This window comes from Gopherus evgoodei, chromosome 8, assembly GCF_007399415.2.
Source record: "Gopherus evgoodei ecotype Sinaloan lineage chromosome 8, rGopEvg1_v1.p, whole genome shotgun sequence".
NCBI lineage: Eukaryota > Metazoa > Chordata > Testudines > Testudinidae > Gopherus > Gopherus evgoodei.
The window spans coordinates 48,994,485-49,016,373 of NC_044329.1; the positions used below are offsets into that span (position 1 = coordinate 48,994,485).

A 21,889-nucleotide genomic window follows, 5' to 3' on the forward strand; every position below is an offset into this window, starting at 1 on the left:
CCACTTGCTTTCCCTTTAAAGTGTTTAACAAGCCCATAGGTAAAAGGGAAGGAGCGGGTTAATGACCAAAAGAGCCAATGAGAGGGCTAGAACTTTTTAAAAATGGGGGAAAAAAACTTCCCTTTGTCTGTATGTTGTGGTTCTCCAGGGAAAAGGGGAACAGGGCAGCAGTTAGGCTGTGAGAAGCTTTAAGCCAAGTATGAAAAACAGTCAGATCATACCTAGAGATTGCTTATCTGAAACCCCAGATATGTAAGTAAATTAGGGACTGTCTAGGAAGATGCAATTAGGTTTATTTCTGTTTATTTCTTATTGGCTTGTGGACTCCTCTGTGCTAACCCCAGGTGCTTTTGTTTTGATTGTAACTTTTAAGCTGAACCTCAGCAGAACCATCTTGATGCTTAATTTTTGTAATTAGTGTATTTTTTGATCTAGCAAAAAGTCTAAGTTCCAGATGTATTTTTTCTTTTTGTCTTTATCCTTTTTAAGAACAGGATTGGATTTTTGGTGTCCCGAGAGGTTTGTGCATATGTTGTTTAATTATCTGGGGGGAGAGGTAGATAAGCTGGATGGTAGGGATAGGGTCCAGAGTGACCTAGACAAATTGGAAGATTGGGCCATAAGATGAGGTCTGATGAGGTTCAACAAGGACAAGTGCAGAGTCCTGCATTTAGGAAGAAAGAATCCTATGCACCACTACAGGCTGGGGACTGACCGGCTAAGCAGCAGTTCTGCAGAAAAGGACCTGGCAGTTACAGTGGATGAGAAGCTGGATATGAGTCAGCAGCGTGCCCTCATTGCCAAGAAGGCGACCAGCATATTGGGCTGTATTAGTAGGAGCATTGCCAGCAGATTGATGGAAGTGATTATTCCCCTCTATTTGACACTGGTGAGGCCACACTTGGAGTATTGTGCCCAGTTTTGGTCGCCCCACTACAGAAGGGATGTGGACAAATTTAAGAGAGTCTAGTGGGGGGCAATGAAAATGATTAGGGAACTGGGGCACATGACTTATGAGGAGAGGCTAAGGGAACTGGGGTTATTTAGTCTACAGAAGAGAAGAGTGAGGGGGGATTTGATAGCAGCCTTCAACTACCTGAAGGGGGGTTCCAAAAGAGAATGGAGCTAGGCTGTTCTCTGTGGTAGCAGGTGACGGAACAAGGAGTAATGGTCTCAAGTTGCAGTGGGGGAGGTCTAGGTTGGATATTAGGAAAAACTATTTCACTAGCAGGGTGGTGAAGCACTGGCATGGATTACCTAAGGAGCTGGTGAAATCTCCTTCCTTAGAGGTTTTTACTGCCCATCTTGACAAAGCCCTGGCTGGGATGATTTAGTTGGTGTTGATCCTGCTTTGAGCAGGGGATTGGACTAGATAACCTCCTGAGGTCTCTTCCAACCCTAATATTCTATGATTCTAACAGCTGATTTCCTTTGTTTTCTTTCTCAGCTCTTCCCCAGAGCGGGGTGAATGGGCTTGAGGGTACCCCACAGGGAGGAATTCCCAAGTGCTCCTTCCTGGGTCCAAAGGGATTTTTTGCACTTGGGTGGTGGCAGCATCTACCAATCCAAGGTCAGAGAGAAGCTGTAACTTTGGGAGTTTAATACAAGCCTGGAGTGGCCAGTATTAATTTTTAAAATTCTTGCAGAGCCCCCACCTTCTGCACTCGAAGTGCTGGAGTGGGGAATCAGCCTTGACACTATGGGATAAGGGCTCCTGCATGTAACTTCTCCATGGGTGGATGGCACAATCAAAAAAGTTTTTCTACAGTGGCCCATTTAGTCTTGATAGTCCTTCTTGGTGGGTGGGGAGCCCCTCTTCATGCCGAGGTTCACAAGTTCAGAGTAAGCATTTTTACAGTTGTAAAGCTATCTTATAGCATGGCATACAGACATAAAGGTAAGATGAATGCATGCATCAGCGTACAAGCATTTTATAGAGACAAAACACGTTCTTACAAGTCTAACACCTATCTTGAACAATAATATATAGGTGAGCTGGTCTGGCTTCCAGCTATGAATTTGTCAGTGCTCAGCTGCTGCCTACAGACTTGGCAAGAGCTGGCACCTGGTTTGCCAGTGCGTCACATGATACTTGCAACATGTTGCTTTATACAGTCAGTGCACCGTCAAGTTAAACAAAGGTCTTCAGTCTCCAAGACTGTCAAGCTTGTGTCTTTTACTAGCATAAAGTTCACTCACATTTACCTACAAAAACCTGCTTGGCATTTTTAACAGGAATATGATGAGGAGTGGGCTAAGAAGATCCAGAGTGAGAAATTCCGATGGCACAACTCTCAGTGGTTGGAGATGGTAGAATCTCGACAGATGGATGAGAGTGAGCAGTACCTGTATGGGGATGACTGCATTGAGCCCTACATCCATGAAGGGGATATTTTAGAAAGACCTGACCTTTATTACAATTCAGGTAAGATGATAGAATATATTCAGCATGTGTCCACAGCTTCTCCTGTTTTAACATATCTGTACATAGGACCAGATTCTCAGCTGATTGATTGCAGTGTAGCTGTGCTGACTTACACTAGTTGGGTATGGTTATGTTAATTCATGTTATGTCATAGTGTGTGTTGTGTTATTGCAGAACTCTGAACAGCACATTCATGATCTGGCAGATCTTTACAGGAACTCTTGAAAATGTAGTGGAGAGTAGGAGAAATAGGCTATCTACTTCACACTAGCTTATTCAGCAGGCTCATACATATGTATGTAAAACTGCCCCAATCTTATAGAACTATCATAGATCATAGATCATTAGGATTGGAAGGGACCTCAATAGAACATCTAGTCCAACCCCCTGCTCAAAGCAGGACCAATCCCTAAATGGCCCCCTCAAGGATTAAACTCACAACCCTGGATTTAGCAGGCCAATGCTCAAACCACTGAGCTATCCCTCCCCCCAGAAAAACAGAACTGGAAGGGACCTCGAGGGGTCATCTAGTCCAGTCCCCTGCACTCAAGGCAGGACTAAGTATTATCTAGATCATCCCTGACAGGTGTTTGTTCAACCTGCTCTTAAAAATCCCCAATGATGGAGATTCCACAACCTCCCTAGGCAATTTGTTTCAGTGCTTAACCACCCTGACAGGAAGTTTTTCCTAATGTCCAACCTAAACTGCCCATGTTGCAATTTAAGCCCATTGTTTCTTGTCCTGTCCTCAGAGGTTAACAACAATAATTTTCCTCCCCACTCCTTGTAACAACCTTTTATGTGCTTGAAAACTGCTATCATGTCCCTCTCAGTCTTCTCTTCTCCAGACTAAATAAACCCAATTTCTTCAATCTTTCCTCATAGGTCATGTTTTCTAGACCTTTAATCATTTTTCTTGCTCTTCTCTGGACTTTCTCCAATTTGTCCACATCTTTCCTGAAATGTGGCGCCCAGAGCTGGACACAGCACTGCAGTTGAGGCCTAAACAGCGCGAAGTAGAGCAGAAGAATTACTTCTCATGTCTTGCTTACAATATACTCCTGCTAATACATCCTAAAATGAAGTTTACTTTTTTTTTGCAATAGTGTTACACTGTTGACTCATATTCAGCTTGTGATCCACTCTGACTCCCAGATCTCTTTCTGTAGTACTCTTTCCTAGGCGTCATTTCCCATTTTGTATGTGTGCAACTCCTTATTCCTTCCTACGTGGAGTACTTTGCATTTGTCCTTTTTGAATTTCGTCCTATTTACTTCAGACCATTTCTCCAGTTTGTCCAGATCATTTTGAATTTTAATCCTATCCTCCAAAGTGCTTGCAACCCCTCCCAGCTTGGGATCATCCGCAAACTTTGTAAGTGTATTCTCTATGCCACTATCAAAATCATTGATGAAGATATTAAACAGAACTGGACCCAGAACCCATCCCTGCAGGACCCCACTCATTATGCCCTTCCAGCATGACTGTGAGCCACTGATAAGTACTCTCTCTGGGAACAATTTTCAAACCAGTTATGCACCCACCTTATAGTAGCTCCATCTAGGTTGCATTTCCCTAGTTTGTTTATAAGAAGGTCATGCAAGACAGTATCAAAAGCCTTACTAAAGTCAAGATATACTACATCTACTGCTTCCCCCACATCCACGAGGCTTGTTACCCTGTCAAAGAAAGCTATCAGGTTGGTTTGACATGATTTGTTCTTCACAAATCCATGCTGACTGTTATTTATCACCTTATCGTCTTCTAGGTGTTTGCAAATTGATTGCTTAATTATTTACTCCATTATCCTTAGGGGGTAAAGAAATTAAGCTGACTGGTCTCTAATTTCCTGGGTTGTCCTTAGTTCCCTTTTTATATATGGACACTATATTTGCCCTTTTCCAGTCTTCTGGGATCTCTCCCATCTTCCATGACTTTTCAGAGATAATCACTAATGGCTCAGATATCTCCTCAGTCAACTCCTTGAGTATTCTAGGATGCATTTCATCAGGCCCTAGTGATTTTGAAGACATCTAACTTGTCTAAGTAATTTTTTACTTGTTCTTTCCCTATTTTAGACTCTGATCCTACCTCATTTTCACTGACATTAACTATGTTGGATGTCCAGTCGCCACCAACCTTCTTGGTGAAAACCGCAACAAAGAAGTCATTAAGCACCTCTGCCATTTCCACATTTTCTGTTATGCCTCATACCCTCTTATTGTGCCTATAGCTGGTTTGCCTTGCAAATGAAACCAAATAAGTTTTTATCCCTGTTAACCTTCTGGAGCAATGCAGCTATGGGAGTTGAAGCTGGATTCGGTTTTGCTTTGTGTCTCAGTTAAGATCCAACTATGACGTATTTGTTTCTGTAGGTGATGTAAGACTTAGAAAGAAGCCATCTGGATGTGCAGATCGCTGCTTTGCTGGCAGCCAGAAAAATCATATTTTGACTTCAGGATCTGAAGAAGAGCTCTGTGTAAACTCTAAAGCTTTTTTCAACAGAAGTTGATCCAATAAAAGATATTACCTCACCCCCTCTCATTTGTCTAATATCCTATGACCAACACAGCTACAACAACACTGGAAATAACTGATTTAATATAAATGTCCTACACAGAGAATATATCCTAGGGATTCCTGTGGTTTTCTTCTCTGAGTAAAACCTTGCTTAAAAGCTATCTTTTTACACTTTCTGGTTTCTATTTTTTATAATTTTTTCCTTAAGAAAAAGTATTTTGTCACTTGAAAATTAGAGTGGCTGTGGTCACAAAAAATGATGATGTAAAAGTGGCCCCTTCTTACTCAATAGACCTGGTCCCTACATGTATGCAGTCAGAGGTTTTAAAGAAAAAAGAAGTGCTTTCTAATTTTTACTCATGTCAGTAATGCCCATGCAAAAGTTCTGGGAGATTAAATGGACTGTCTTCTGTCTCGCTCATCATTAAAGATTTTGCAGTTGCAGTTTAGTTAGAAACACAGGAATGGCTGGACTGGATCTAACCAGTCCATCCAGTCCAGTGTGCTGTCACCAGTGATGGCTATTGCCAGCTGGTTCAGAAGAAGGTGCAAGACACCCTGCAGGAGGCAGTTTTAGAGTAACTTTCACACAGAAGTTTCTTCCTAACCCTCTCAAGTTAGAGGCTGACTAACACTCTGAAGCCTGAAGATTTATATCCCTGAAAAAGTTCTTGCAGGGAGGGAATGCCTTTTATCTTACCTTCTGTATAAATGTGCAGTCCTTTGCTGATGATGCATGAGCTCAGTTTGGGTTTCAGATCACAAGAAGAATTTGCAAGAAGGGTAACAATTTAAAAGACAACCCAAAAATCTTTCTGTTGTAAACTGGATACATTTTATCTGAAGTTATTGAGAGAATAAATATTGAAGCCCCCAATGCCAGTTTTATGGTTACTTTCAAAGTATGTCAGCACTACAGTGTGCTGATTTACAGATTTGATGATATATGTTAGCCATAGCAATATTCATGCTTTATAGATTTTTTTTCCCTTTTTGAACACTTTTTCTAATTGCACTGAACCTATATGACACTCTTTGAGCAATTCATAGGACAGAGATCGGCAACCTTTGGCATGTGAACCGCCAGGGTAAGCACCCTCCTACTGGCTGCGGTTCACTGCTCCAGGCCAATGAGGGCTGCAGGAAGCGGCCTGGGCCGAGGGATATGCTGGCCGCCGCTTCCTGTTGCCCCCGTTGGCCTGGAGCGGTGAGTGGTAGCCATGATTGGCCAAACCTGCGGACCCAGCAGGTAAACAAACCAGCCCGGCCTGCCAGGGTGCTTACCCTAGCTGGCTGTGTGCCAAAGGTTGCCGATCCCTGATAGGATGTTACAAGGATCTCTTATTATAGCAATGCTTTTCGCACTTTCTGAAGTGAAAGCATGCCCATTGTAATCTCCCCTTTCCAGAGTTTTATAATAGACCTTTGCTTGTCTCAGTGGACCATTTCTTTTCGCGATAATGTGTATTAGGGACAGTGTGTGACCAGTAACTTTGAATTTCCTTAAAAAAAAAAAAACACACACACACACACACACACACACACACACACACACGAGTCCTTGTGGCACCTTAGAAACTAAAATTTATTTGGGCATAAGCTTTTGTGGGCTAGAACCCACTTCATCGGATGCATTAAGTGAAAAATACAGGAGCAGGTATAAATACGTGAAAGGGTGGAGGTTGCTTTACCAAGTGTGAGGTCAGTCTAACGAGATAAATCAATTAACAGCAGGATACCAAGGGAGGAAAAAACTTTTGTAGTGGTAAGAGAGTGATCCATTACAGACAGTTGACAAGAAGGTGTGAGTAACTGTAGGGAGAAATTAGTATTGGGGAAATTAAGTTTAGGTTTTGTAATGACCCAACCACTCCCAGTCTTTATTCAGGCCTAATCTGATGGTAACCAGTTTTCAAATTAATTCCAGTTCTTCAGCTTCACATAGAAGTCTGTTTTTGATGTTTTTTATTGAAGAATTGCCACTTTTAGGTCTGTTATTGAGTGACCAGAGAGATTGAAGTGTTCTCCTACTGGTTTTTGAATGTTATGATTCCTGATTTGTGTCCCATTTATTCTTTTGAGTAGAGACTGCCCGGTTTGGCCAATGTACATGGCAGAGGGGCATTGCTGGCACATGATGGCATATATCACATGGTAGACGTGCAGGTGAACGAGCCCCGGATGGCGTGGCTGATGTGGTTAGGTCCTATGATGGTGTCCCTTGAATAGATATGTGGACAGAGCTGGCACCGTGGTTTGTAGCGGGGTTTGGTTCCTGGGTTGGTGTTTTTGTTGTGTGGTGTGTAGTTGCTGGTGAGTATTTGCTTCAGATTGGTGAGCTATCTGTAGGCAAGGACTGGCTTGTCTCCCAAGGTCTGTGAGAGTGAGGGATTGTCCTGCAGGAGAGGTTGTAGATCCTTGATGCGCTGGAGAGGTTTTAGTTGGGGGCTGTAGGTGATGGCTAGTGATGTTCTGGTCCTTTCTTTGTTGGGCCTGTCTTGTAGTAGGTGACTTCTCGGTACCCTTCTGGCTCTGTCAGTCTGTTTCTTCACTCCACCAGGTGGGTATTGCAGTTTTAGGAATACTTGATAGAGATTCTGTAGGTGTTTGTCTCTGTTTGAGGGATCGGAGCAAATACGTTTGTATTTTAGAGCTTGGCTGTAGACAATGGATCATGTGATGTGTCCTGGATGCAAGCTGGAGGCGTGTAGGTAAGTATACTGGTCAGTAGGTTTCCGGTATAGGGTGACGTAAGGGGACAAGAGCTGAGGAAGCGTTGTTCTAAGTCAGTCATTAAAATGTTGGCATACTGAGGGGCCATGCAGGTACCCATTGCTGTCCCACTGACTTGAAGGTATAAATTGTCTCCAAATCTGAAATAGTTGTGGATGAGGACAATTTCCTGGCTTTCAATCATTCGTGTTACAGATGTAACATTATTTGAACAAAGGTTTTTGTGTTGGAATTGATGTTTGACTGGGGGAGGAGAGGCAGATTTCCAATTATATGTTCTGCAGATGTTTGAGAACTCTTGGGTTTTTTTTTAAGGTAAAAGTGTGGTTATATTCAAAATACATATTCACTTTTCAATTTTCTTCTGGCAAAGGCCACTAAGGGTATGTTCTTGAACTCTGTTAGATTTATATTTTTGAAATGTGATCAATGTACACACAGTATAACTTTGAAAAGACTATGGATTATCATACCAACTGAAATCTTTTTTTACAGTTATATAGATTTCTGAAGGACTATTTGTTCATAAGTTCAAAAATCAAAACTTCATTCGGTTGGAACCAGCTTATTTATGAAAGTTCAGTGTGATAGTTTTATGGATTACCTGCTCTCTGGCCAAAGCAAAATAGTCATCTCTTCTCTCAACCAGTAAGAATTCTTCAAATCACAAACATGAGTTATTGTGGTGCTGCATCAACACCATCCACATAAAATGATTACACCTACTTCAGAATCTAAAGAAGACTCTAAAATAACTTTCCATGAATTCAGTGTTTCCTCAGCTTTGAATGTACACATCCTTAACTTATGTTGAATATATGCAATTACTGATATTGATTAACCTGTAATAGCATTCTATTCAGCTGACACTGTGTACTTTTATTTTTCTACAGATTCATGCATTTGTTGTTCATAACTCTGAGCTTTATGGTTTGAATGCTAGTGTGGTTGACTGAAGAAACCTTAAGCAGTGCGTGGTTACTTCAGTATCAAAGTTAAAATGTAATGCTTTTTCCATTGATAAGGATGAAAAAGATATTTAACAATCCTGGTTTTGAGATAAAAGTTTGACATAAAACTTCATATTTACAATATGAAATTACTTAATTTGCATATTTAAAATTTGAAAATACCTTCAGTGCAAAGATGCTTATGTTCCATCTTATTTTTTGTTTAACAATTCAAATAGAGAGAAAAAGAGACTTAATATAAGTATTAATACAATTAATTAAATCTGTTTTTCTTTGAAATATTTTACTCTATATAGTACATTTGCCTTTTGCCTCCCTCTGAACAAAGTGAAAAGACAGGATTATTTATTAGTCAGAATATTTTCTTGTCAGGGTTTATTCTTTCTCATGCTGTACACACATGCATGCAATTAGCTGTACACTCCTCGACCGCATTTTACACTTCTAAAAATGCTATCTGATCACGGCTAGAATTTTTCATTTACAATCTGTTATGTTGTCTTCAATCACTTTCCCATACGCTATTATCTTCTAAATGAATCTCTGTAGCACCTCATCAAATGTCTCGTGGAAATCTAGATGTGTCAGCTCTATTCCTTTTATCATTTGTCGCTACATTATCTTCAAAAAAAAAATCAGGTAAATTTGTAATGCAAAGAGAGATTTGTTTGAATGCCTGAGTTGTCCTCTTTAAGCCCCTGTGTCTGTAAGTAACTTTCCACTGCTTCCTGCTTGGGCAACTTTAGTAGCTTTGAAACCACAGAGGTTAAGCTAAGTGGCCTGTGATTCTCTGGATCTTATCTCTTTTACTTTAAAGTGGAATGGCATTTGTTACTTCCTAGTCATTAGAAATCTCTCTGTCCTCTGTTAAACTATTAAAGTATCAGTCAGAATGCATCTGTTTCTTCCATGGGTTTTTTTTTTTTTATTGGAATGCTTTCTGATCTGTAAGGCTGGGGTCTCGCTTTTAAATGCTGCCTCAGACTCTCATTGTTACTATATATTTTAATGGAGATAACCTTGTTTTCTCCAATAAAGCCTGGCACTTCTTGCCAGGTAAAGAACTGTGCCCTTTTTATTAACAACTAATGTACCAAGAGTGTAAGAATAGCAATAATGATAAAAAGTGCTTTCATTTTAACTGAAATAAATCTGGAGCAGTGGAGTGACTCTGGATTTACACTGTGCAGCTTTTTCTTATTGGGTGCAGAGCTTGCCAAACCAATTTGCAGCAGCCTCATCCGCTAGATTTAGAGACCTCAGACCACCATCCAGTCTGGTCAGAGGGCAGTCGTCAGTGATATGTGACACTCTCTTTGGCCATAGCCATATGTAGGATCCTCTTGTTGGCCTCGAGTGTGAAGGCTGGCTGCACGTTGGGCCTGGCCCACTGAGAATTGATTCAGAAGGACCCATGAATGATGTGGTAAATCAAAAACAGGTACGTGCATGGTCGGTTCAGTTATAAAAGATCGGTGTGCAGCTGACATCAGAAACCACGCTTCACACCACATTGACATTGCAGAGAAATCTGGGCAGCGTAGGTGGGCCCACAACGGATGCTTTGACAACAAGCACGTTCTTGGGTTGTCAAATTAGTCTGTGTATAGCAGTAGGCTTGGGTTTGCCCTAATCTTCTGGCTGTAGCATTCTCATGGCAGATGTACAGAGGAGTGATGTTACTTAACACAGAGAATCATGGTACTGGTGTGGGTTGAATCATCCCAGTTGCAGTGCACGTGGTTAAGTGTAGTTGCATGTCAGCCAACTTGACATGGGATGAATGGAGTCAGCCCAGAACAAAGTATTCTGCTGCAGAGTAACATAGGGCTAAACTGGATGATTGGAGAGTTTGTTCCCCATGAAGTGGGAGCCAGGGTTTTTTAGAATGTTAAGTGTCCTCACCTTAGCTGCAATTTTCCTCAGATGGTTGAGATATGTGAGAGATCTATCTAGGGTTGCTTTGAGGTAGATTGGGTGGAATCTACCTCAGGCAATGTCCATCGAGAAAGATATTTAGTTCTTGGTCTGCTCTGGCATTGTGAAGATGGAACACACTCGAAAATGTCTTTTATCATACTTGGTTGTAAACACCACTGACTACAGTGTTTGGCCCAAGTCAGAGTTTAGGACATCAAGATCTAGGAATGACCTTGCTTGGATGACTAAGCAAATATCATCTGCATATGTGAACATGCAGGACAGGGTAAGCAGAAGGTCATTTGAGAACAGGTTGAAAAACATCAGTGCCAGTACAGAGTCTTGTGGTAAATTGTTGGTTTCTTTTCCATATGCAAACTCTGTCTCCCGTGTGGAAACCTCTGTTGCAGAAAAGATCAACAATGTTGACTACCTATGCTGGGAATGCTCTTGACAATTTGACTAAGAGCCATGTGTTCCACATCATGTCAAATGCTGCTGTCAGATCCAGAAATATGGCTCCTGTCTTGAAGTTTTTCTGAAGACAATTTTTGATCAATGTTGTCAAAACAGCACTTGATCTTAGGTGCTCTCACCTTTCCAAATGCCTGCTTGCTCCATGCTGAGCATTGAGTCTGTTTCTGGGGAAGGATGAGATGCTTCAGAACTTTGAATGGCACAGACAATGGAGATATGGGTTGATAACTAGCAACATTATGTAGGCTTTCCCCTGGTTTCAGGAGAGCAATGATTTTTAATATTCGCCATGTCTTCAGCAGTTGCTTTTCATTGATCACACAGGTGAAGAACTGTGCCAGCCACTAGTGAGTGCAAGCCTTGAAGTGCTTTAAGAACTCTGGTGATATGTTGTCATAGGCAGAGCAGTGCTGCTCTTAATATCACTCAGAATTTTGTCTAACTTGGTGTCTGTGAACAGCTTGTATTGTCAAGTGGCATTTCTCTGATGAAACTGACACCACTCGTCATAGACTTGTCTGACATGTTTCTCATTTGGGGATTTTGACACATTCAGCAGATGGTGTAACTGAGAGTAAAGCTTAGTCTATAATTTCCTGCTCTCTTCTATAAACCAGGTAAGGCTGTGATTCCTTTAAGGAGTCCTAGTGACTTTATAAACACATGCACCTAGTTTTGCCAGTGGTGAATGTAAAAGGAACAAGGAGAAATTGATAGCTAAGGAACTGTCCATTTCCTAGAGTTCCCCAGGAGCCTGTCATATAAGAATTTTTTTTATTTAGGATAGTCTTATGAGGCATTAAACTACAGGGAAGATGGGGAAAATTATGTCATGAAGTTGCCTCCATGAACAGCCTCAAAAAGAGGGTGGGGAAGGGTAGTGGTTGAGGAATCGAGCCATAGGTTGCCTCACCATTTTTATTTCACTGACCTGGATGTAGTTGATTGGCTCTTTATTTATTTCTCCTGTGGTCCCACTGCTGTGATGGAATGGGCAGGATTGGACCTTCTACATCTCTTCCAGTCCTGCTGGCAAAGGTGTGAGGGATACAGCTCTGAGCTGTGGCCCATCAGAGGAGCTGTGAATTGGGCTGTGACTGGAGAAGTCTACTTCAGGCCCCGGCAAGTCTCTTGTCTTATTGAGCCAGGAGCTGGCTTTGTTTCTCGCTGCTTGTCATTGATTCCTAAACTGACACAGATTGCTGACAGGAGTGTGAGTAGGATAAAGCAGCACTTGCTGTGTAGCCTACTTTTCTGGCACCCCCAACATGCCACTGTGTCTCAACCTCTGTATTTCTCGTGTCTTCGTAGATGGTGTGATAGCCCCTGATGGAGCAGTGAGTCCAGATTTCTTCAGTGATTATCATCTCCAAAATGGAGACTTAGTTGGGCAACATCCCTTCTCCAGCAGGTAAAGCTCTCTCTTTGGAAAGCATTTATGTAATCAGAAAATTACTAATTCAGGTTTCTTTTTAATGCTTGATTTACATTTTTTCAACTTCAATAACTTTTTTTCCGTTCCAAAACATAAGCTTTTATAGGGTTACATTTTAAAAGCATACTTAGGGGAATGATTTACATCAAGAATGCAGGTTTATGGAAATCATAGATCAAAACTTCTTGGTGTTTTGTCACACTGGAGGATCCAGTTTGCCTTTTGAATTATACATTTATTTTAACACATTAAAGTACACATACTATTTCCTGATAGTTTTCCAAAGGCGATAAAAATGGAATAGAAAACTAGAGCACACAACTCATTACATGTTCTGACAATTATTCAAACACTATTCAGGCAACATTGTTTGGAAATGTCTAAGGAGACGCTAGGGGATTTGATTAACTAGCAGAATTGTTTCCAGTATTCTTAAGCTGTTAAAAATAAGTTTCTCAGCTGTCAGGATTGTTTCCTGATTTTACTCAATCTTCCCAGCTAACACGCTGCTTGATTACTGATGTCATATGCTTTGAAAATCTTGTGGATGGGTGAAAAATGTCTGCCTTTGGCTCCACTAGTAGATTCCTGGAGCTATTGGAGACATTTGTTTAAATTGCCCTTCTATTCTGACCTTTTCTCCGATGTCATCTTAGCAAGCTGTTCCAGTTTGGATCTCTGAACTGACATTGCTCACAGGGTCAAATAAGAAAACTCTCATTTCAGAGAAGATCTTTCCTTGTCCTTCATGGCATCTGTAGGGTTTAGGAAAGGCTTTATTTTATGTGATATGTATGCCAAATTATGACAGATAGGCATGTGTGACAGTGCGCTCCAATAGAAGGATATACATCATACACTGTATGGTAATCCTGTGGAATTCACTTCTACAAGAAGTTATTGAGAGATGCTTCCACCCTTTGTTGACTTTTATTTATTTCTTCCCCAATAATAATTAATAATTTTAGTAGCTTTATGTAAAGTCTGAACAAATCCCAACATATAGGGCAATGGTATAATCTGATTTGGGTAATTCTATGATTACTGCCTAAAATCATCTGTTGAGAAACAGTTGAATTGGACTACGTAATTGCTCTCCTTTCCGAAGGAGAACTTCTTAGAAAGCATGTGGATTTTTTCCCCCTTTATACACCTTCCTATCTGAAACCTCACCTGCATGGCTTTTTTACATTGCTCTTTAAGGAGCACTCCAGTTCACTGCTAGCCTCTTCTTCTTCCTTTGCAGCTTGACTGGGGGAGGGATTCTCGCCATAGAAATGTCAGCAAGCCCAGCACACACAAGGGTCGACAATTAAATGACTTCCAAAGTTTGGTTTTGCTAAGACTGTTTTGCAAAATCTCTTATGTAGTGGTGACTACTTTACTATATATTTTTTAAAAGTGAAAGCACTTGTGATAGATTGTTGTGATTTATTTTAAAATGTATATGTCTATTAAAGCCCACGTGTGATAGAGAAACTGAAGAAAAGAGAAGCCAGGTGCAACCCCTGGAGTCTTAGGGTATGTCTATACCACAATCGGGGGGCACGACTGCATGCAGGACATGTAGGCATACCTGACTTGCTTTAATATGGCTAGCTTGGGTACCCATTGCAATGAAGCTGTAGTACCCTGGACAAGCCCGCCTGGAATCCTGGGTAATTGGGCAGCTAGCCTGCACAGAAGCATATGCTACTGCTGCTGCTTCACTGCTGTGACACCCAAGCTAGCTGGATTAAAGCTAGGTTGGATGTGCTATGCTACACAAGTTGAAATCACATCTCTGATTGGAGGGTTGGTGTACTCATGGAGTGTGGTTCACAGCCATTCTCAACTTTAACATGGAGGTATGGCCCATGGAGATGACAGGGTGCAATTATCCATCTTGAACATCCGGGATCTAGATGGAATATCAGAGGGAGACAATTCCTAATGGCTGCATGTTTCTATTAAAGATGAGGATGGCTGCCATCTGCTTTGTTTTTGGGAAACTAGGAATAGCCCCATCAATATCCTATCACTTTGCCAATGAAGCCCTTGGTTGGGGAAAGTTTGAGCATCCTTGAGCTACATTAGATTGCTGAACCTTGAATTTCAACCTTCTGTCAAAAATGTACTTTTTTAAGGCTTTGAATCTGATTTCCTTCCAGCTAAAAGGAATGGCAAAATACATCAAACATATTTTAAAAATAAAAAGTATTTGTAGAATGTCCTTGTTCATAACCACAACGCTTTAAAGTCTGGGGACCCATTTAAATGAAAAGAATAAATACAAACTGCAAAACTTGGTAACAGCCCTTTGTGCAGGGCGCAGGCAAATACGTTCTGATTTTCCAATTAGAATTCTGTTTCTGGGAGTGTTTTTCAATATGATTGTCCCTGGAATTATCCACCTTATAGGGAGACAACCTAATTGGAAACAGCATGTACTGTTACAAATGTTCTGTCCCATTTACAGTACAGAGGATCAGAATTGTTTTCTGGAATAGACACAGGCAGTTGGACAGAAAATCCCAGTTTTCAGACGTGTCATTATCGTTTTGAACTTCTTGGCACCAGGAGCTAGGATTTCCTGATGCTTAGAGGTAATGTAAAATGCATTAGTGCTCTGAGGCATGAGCAACAGAATTGCCAGTCCCATGAGTCTGGAGTTTTCAGCCTCCCCAAATTTTAACTGGTGCTGGAAGGTAAAGCCATATTTGCTATAGAGCCTAATTAAAAATGATAGCAGCTAGTCAGGGTTCTTTTCATGTATTATATAGTGTACATTTCATCCATACAATAACATACTTCTGTAGTATTTTTATGCTTGCATTTTAAAATTAACAAGAACCTTATGTTAAGAAAAAAAAAGGACACCAGTTCCAGCTTTTAATAAACCAGGGTTTCTTGTTATAAAAATCATTCATTTTTGTACTAATTATTGAATAGTTTTCATAAACTAGTTTAGCAAATAGGATGTGAAAATTATAACGGTCCAACTTTTCTTTTTTAAATCGTCAATGTTTAGTTGCTAGGAGAAGGAATGGCCAGCTGCTGAAATGATGCATATTTCCATGTCCTTTGAGTCTGTTTGCATGAAATATATTTTTATTTGTTGTGCTTTCTGACTGGTTTAGATGTTCTAGAATGAATAGGAAGAGTTCAGTTCACTCGATGAGGGGGGGGGTACTGAGGGAAGGGTCCAGATCTATCCAAATTAAGACCATCCTGTGAAATCTGAGGCAAGTGACAACATTAAGCTGAAACTGAGTCAATACCACTTGGCTGTGAAGAATCCACATTTTCCTTCTCCTTTCTGTAGTAATATCACGGAGACTCTTAAAAGTTGTAGGCTGTTATTTCCTACAATTACAGCATGCTGTACAAAAGTGTACAGGACACAAAGACAAAGTCCTTGCCTCAAGGAATTTGTAATCTACATAAACCATACAAAGCAGATACAAAGGATTCATTTTTCCATGACTTTTCAGCTCTAATGAGCACTTGCATGCATGATAACAGGCCCAATTGGTATCGGTGCCCATGGTGTAATTGCAAAGGAAGGCACTAATAGGGCTTAAGTGAGTTGTGGTAGCCAACAATTACACCTGGCCCAAGGGATTTGGTGGCGTCATGGCCAAAGAAATGGACCCACCATGAAATGTTCAAAGCGGTACAGCTGGGCTCAAGCTGCCACCTCTGCACCAAAAGTTTCCAGCATAAGCTGTATCTGATAACTGCACGAGGTGACCCAACCTACGGCGGCTGCACTGTATCAAATCATTAGACCAGCCTTGTTATAGAGAGCAACCAGAGGCAAAGCGCCATTCATCTGACAACAGTTTGAGGCTGCAGCACACTCCAGCTGAGGGTCAAGGGTAGCCTCTGCATCTGGAGTACCATCAATAAATTTTCTTCTGTACTGCATGAGAAAACACAAGAGGAAACTTGTAAGTCAAAGCAGAGCCCAATTCTGCAGTCGCATAGAATGAGCGCAGGCAAAGAAATAGCCACTATAAAACAAGTGACTTCCTCTCAGTACTCAACTTCTGTGGTCTAGGCTCTGTTCTGGGAGACACTGGGGCTGCAGGCCTACAGCTGCTGAGGTTTACTTATTCAAAGAAGTCAGTTATTGAGCCAAGAGTTTAATTGGAATCCAGACTGGATTAGATACTTATAGGCACCTGGCCTGTGTCCTAAAGCTTAGGACAGGCATATCTCATTCTAATGTAAATCCAAGAAATAAATATGAATAAGGACAGCCACAGATCCATTAGATTGGATGAAAAATGTTAAGGGCATAAACTGTCGGTCATGGAGTTTCTTATACTTTCTTCTAAAGCATTTGATACTGACCACTGTCACAGACAGGAATACTGGGCTAGATAGATCAATTCCTATGTCAGAGTATAAAACTCTTTGAAGGGATGCTGTAAATGCTCATAGGCTAAAATTAGATCACCACCTCCGCTGTATTTTGAATTGGTCACCTGCTGCCCTCTCTGTCTCTGTGTCTCCATCCAGAAGCTTTGTCAAGCAGAATCTTTGTCAATTTCAGTGTCTGTCAGGTTGGCCGAGACAGTGTCAGGACAGCACAGCATCTGTTCACTTGTGTCATCATTATAAAGGAACTCTCATTCCACATTAACATGTGCCAGGATAAGCAGTTGGCATCTTAGCAATGCGACATCCCTGATTATAGGGACCCAATACATTTTGGAAGAGCAGCTTTGAATTAAAGATGGTAGGTTTCAGGTAAGTTAGTTTGAGAGCTTGACATCCGGTTGAAAGACCTGTGTTTTCATAGTCATTGAGGTCAAGGATAGAAGAGACCACCAGATCATCTGACCTCCTGCATACCATAGGCCACTAGCACCACCCAGCCACCCCCACACCAAGACAACAACCAGAATTGAATCTAAGGCCAGGTCTACACTACCGTGGTAAATCGATCTAAGCTATGCTACTTGTTATGTGAATAATGTAACTGAAGTCAACATAGCGAGATACACTTATTGCAGTGTCGACCAGGAGACGGTCTGCCAATGACTTAACTTCTCAGGGAGGCGGAGTGCAGATATCAATGGGAGAGCACTTTCCCATCGATTTAGCATGTCTTCACTAGACTGCTAAATTGCTGCTGCTGCATCAATTGCAGCAGTGTCGATTTAGCTCTGTAGTGAAGATGTGCCCTGAGTGTTACACTCCTCAGAAGAGTAAAGTATGGTGAGCCACAGGCAGAGAACAGGAGGAGCTGCGGTGCACCAAAGTCAGAAGCCCTTGAAATGGCACGTAAGTAAGTGATACCCAGATATACGAGCTTTTTTATGGAATTATGTCCTTGTGCATGGTGCATATTTTTAAGAAAAATATTTTTAATATAACACAATAAAATAGTGACAAACCTAGAGATGCTGTATGCACATTTTCCTCCATGCTTTGGTGTGCTAGAATGCAAACAGATCTTGGGGATGTGTTTTCCATTCAACTGAAAATATATGGCTGAAGGAGGTTGTTTTAACAGCTTGTATCCAGGTTTTTTCATTTGCTATGAATAGATTTTTCCTCTTCAAATGCTGGTCCCTATTGTATTCCATTATGGGTTACCCAAGCGCACCGTGTGCCTGGAGCCAGAGAATTTGGAGGTAGCATCCATTGGTCCGCGCCTACGCCCTGGCTCACCTCGTGTCTCTGACTGAGAGGTTAAAGGATAGGGTGGACTGACTGCCTCTTCAGTTACTTCTAACTGCTGCATGGCCCAGGTCAGAACCTTTCTATGTCTGTAGCTTCAGCTTCATCCCTTAAGATAAGATTTAGACTCCTAAATAGTTTTTAGTATCTTGTACAGTTTATAGTTATAGTATTTTTCATAGATTTTAGTGTTAGATTAATATTTTGGGGGAACACTTTCCCCTCTATCTGTTTGGGTATTGGACTATGCCCAGGATTCCAGGCTTCAAACTTTGCACTTCCTGCCCTCAATCTTTCTCAGTCAGTGATGACTACCAGCACTGTATGTACTGCCTCGGGAAAGCTCACATTGCAACAAGGTGAGGTGTCTGCTGCTTGTTCCCCAGCTGTACCTGAGAAGCGTGGGAACTCTGACTTCAAAAACACCTCATGGAAAAGGTCATGAGGCCTCAATCGGACCTGGCCAGGGAACTCCGCCCCTACCCACATCAGCCTGATTCAGCAAAGAGCGAGTCTCCTGCTGCTAAGTACAACACTTGTGCCAGAGAATCTACCCCCCTAAATCCTCTGGCAAGATCTTCTCGGGAACATAGGAAGCACTCTCATAGGAATAAGTCTTCCTTGAAATCCACTTCAAAAAAGTCTGATTCGGCTCTGAGCAAGCCCAGCACCTCAGTCCAAGAGGCTTGACAAAAAGCCCATATAAACATCGGGCTCCATCAGTGCTGGAACACAATCTGTTGGCACTGTCCTCGTTGACACCTCCCAAACTTTGGGATCCATTGTCACTGATGAAGATGGTTCAACACCTATCTGTGGCACCATCTTCAACAGCACCCTTTCAGGCTCCGTTGGTCTGGGCAAAGACATCCCCTCTCACAGCGGTGAGAACTGGATCCCATGCCACTCCACAGGACATCTTTGCACTCCTGGATCTGGAATCCCCTCGATCAGGTTCGTTCCTTTCCAGAGATATCATAATACCACCTGGGGAATTGACCGCTTGGAGAAGTTTATTGCCTTTTCCTTTCTTGAAATACAACTTCCTTTCAGTGTCACCGATGGTACCGCCTCTGGAACACGAATCAACTTTCTCCTCATCAGAAGACTGAACCACCCTACATGTCCTCTGCCATCCAAAAGACTTGCTCCTGCTTGAGACCAGCCTGTGCATTGAGCTTGGAGCTGCTGGCATTCCATGCCATGGGGGGTCTCCATGTCTCCCTTTAGACACTTACTACTGGCCATATTATGGGCCCTGGGACCAGTACCCCCTGCAGAGTTGATCAGGTCTGTTAAAGTCACTCAAATTTTCTCTCACACCCACACACTCCTTCAGAGGAGGAAAAGCAATCAATATGCACCGTATCTGACAGTTCTGCCGGAACAAACAAAACTGCCATCTTCATCTTTGAGCAAAGTGGTAACCCCTATGGCTCCTTCCCTTCTGATGAATTGAGCAGTTCCAGGATCGTCTTTGTAGAGCTACTGGTGAACTAAGTATTCTTCTTGAAGAGGGGCAAGAATCCCAGCACAAACTCCCTGACATCATCCACCCATCTGGATCCAACAAAATAGCACTTCCTGTTAATGAAGCTATAGTAGAGCCAGATAGGACTGTTTGGCACTCCCCCACTTCCTGTGCTTTCATGGCCAAGAGGTTGAAAAGAGGCAATTGTGGCCAAGCAGCTTCCAAAAGGGCTAGACAGCAACACCTCCAATGTACTCCTGAGGACAAAGAAGGTAAATGCCTAGCTTTATGGGAGAGATAAGTCTTCTCGCATATAGACTCCAGTTCAGGAAAGAATCATAGGACTGGAAGGGACCTTGAGAGGTCATTTAGTCCAGTCCCCTGCACTCATGGCAGGACTGAGTACAGTAACTCCTCACTTAGTCATCCCAGTTAACGTTGTTTCGTTGTTACGTTGCTGATCAATTAGGGAACATGCTCGTTTAATGTTACGCAGTGCTCCCTTCTAACATTGTTTGGCAGCCATCTGCCTTGTCCACTGCTTGCAGGAAGAGCAGCCTGTTGCAGCTAGCTGGTGGGGGCTTGGAACCAGGGTGGACAGACAGCCCCCCTATCAGCTCCCCACTCCCCTAAGTTCCCTGTGCAGTAGCTGCCCAGCAGGCTATCAATTGCCAGGCAGTTCAGCTGTCCCTCCCCCCACTGCCATATGCTGCTTCTGCCTTGGAGCTGCTCCCCAAGACTCCTGCTTGCTGTCTGAGGGGAAGGGGGGGAAGAGGAGGAAGAGGGGGGCTAATGTCAGGATGTCCCCCTCCCACCTGCTCCTGCATCCCGCTTACCCTATCTTCCATAGAGCAGGGGGGACACAGGACAGGGCTCAGGACGGAGGAAGCTTGCTGGCAGCAGCTGCAGTCTCAGCAAGCTGCCCTAATTAACAAGACAGTGTACTTAAGAGTAGGGTCATCCTACTTAAAAGGGAAACGCGCATCTCTTTCTCTCATACACATGGTGTGTGTCTCTGTCTGTGATGCTGTCTCCCCTCCTTCCATTCCTTTGAGGGCTCAGCCAATTGCTAGTTCATCATTTAGCAATAAGGCATTCCCTGGGAAATATCCTATCCTCTGACTCCTCCACCTCAACCAAACTTCACAATCATCATCACTGTGTACCAGTATTAAATTGTTTAAAACTTATACTGTGTGTGTGTGTGTTTGTCTTTTGTCTGGTGAAAAAAATTTCTCTGGAACCTAGCCCCCTCATTTACGTTAATTCTTATGGGGAAATTGGATTCACTTAACATCATTTTGCTTAAAGACGCATTTTTCAGGAACATCACTACAACGTTAAGCGAGGAGTAACTGTATTAACCTACTGACCGCTATGCCTACCTTCATGCCTCCAGCATCCATCCCGGACACATCACACGATCCATTGTCTACAGCCAAGCACTGAGGTACAACCGCATCTGCTCTAACCCCTCAAACAGAGACCAACACCTACAAAATCTCCACCAAGCATTCTCAAAACTACAATACCCGCACGAGGAAATAAGGAAACAGATCAACAGAGCCAGACGTGTACCCAGAAGCCTCCTACTGCAAGACAAACTCAAGAAAGAAACCAACAGGACTCCACTGGCCATCACATACAGTCCCCAGCTAAAACCTCTCCAACGCATCATCAGGGATCTACAACCCATCCTGGACAATGATCCCACACTTTCACAGGCCTTGGGTGGCAGGCCAGTCCTCGCCCACAGGCAACCTGCCAACCTAAAACATATTCTCACCAGTTACCGCACACCGCACCATAGTAACTCTAGCTCAGGAACCAATCCATGCAACAAACCTCAATGCCAACTCTGCCCACATATCTACACCAGCGACACCATCACAGGACCTAACCAGATCAGCCACACTATCGCCAGTTCATTCACCTGCACGTCCACCAATGTAATATATGCCAGCAATGCCCCTCTGCTATGTACATCGGCCAAACTGGACAGTCGCTACGGAAAAGAATAAACGGACACAAATCAGATATCAGGAATGGCAATATACAAAAACCTGTAGGAGAACAGTTCAGCCTCCCTGGCCACACTATAGCAGACCTTAAGGTGGCCATCCTGCAGCAAAAAAACTTCAGGACCAGACTTCAAAGAGAAACTGCTGACCTTCAGTTCATCTGCAAATTTGACACCATCAGCTCAGGATTAAACAAAGACTGAATGGCTTGCCAATTACAAAACCAGTTTCTCATCCCTTGGT

General features: G+C 42.4%; 1 protein-coding gene across 4 annotated transcripts in view; it reads left to right on the top strand.

The window, feature by feature from the left end:
- KIFAP3 (kinesin associated protein 3) overlaps nt 1–21,889 on the top strand; it is a 157,671-nt gene that overhangs the window by 98,257 nt on the left and 37,525 nt on the right. For 3 of the 4 annotated variants that reach the window (XM_030572359.1, XM_030572361.1, XM_030572362.1), the window contains 2 exons: nt 2,236–2,425; nt 12,358–12,457. In XM_030572359.1, coding sequence (XP_030428219.1) covers nt 2,236–2,425; nt 12,358–12,457 — 290 coding nt within the window. Of the gene's footprint in view, nt 1–2,235; nt 2,426–12,357; nt 12,458–13,727; nt 15,366–21,889 lie in introns of those variants that run through there. The other variant, XM_030572360.1, reaches the window with a different exon arrangement.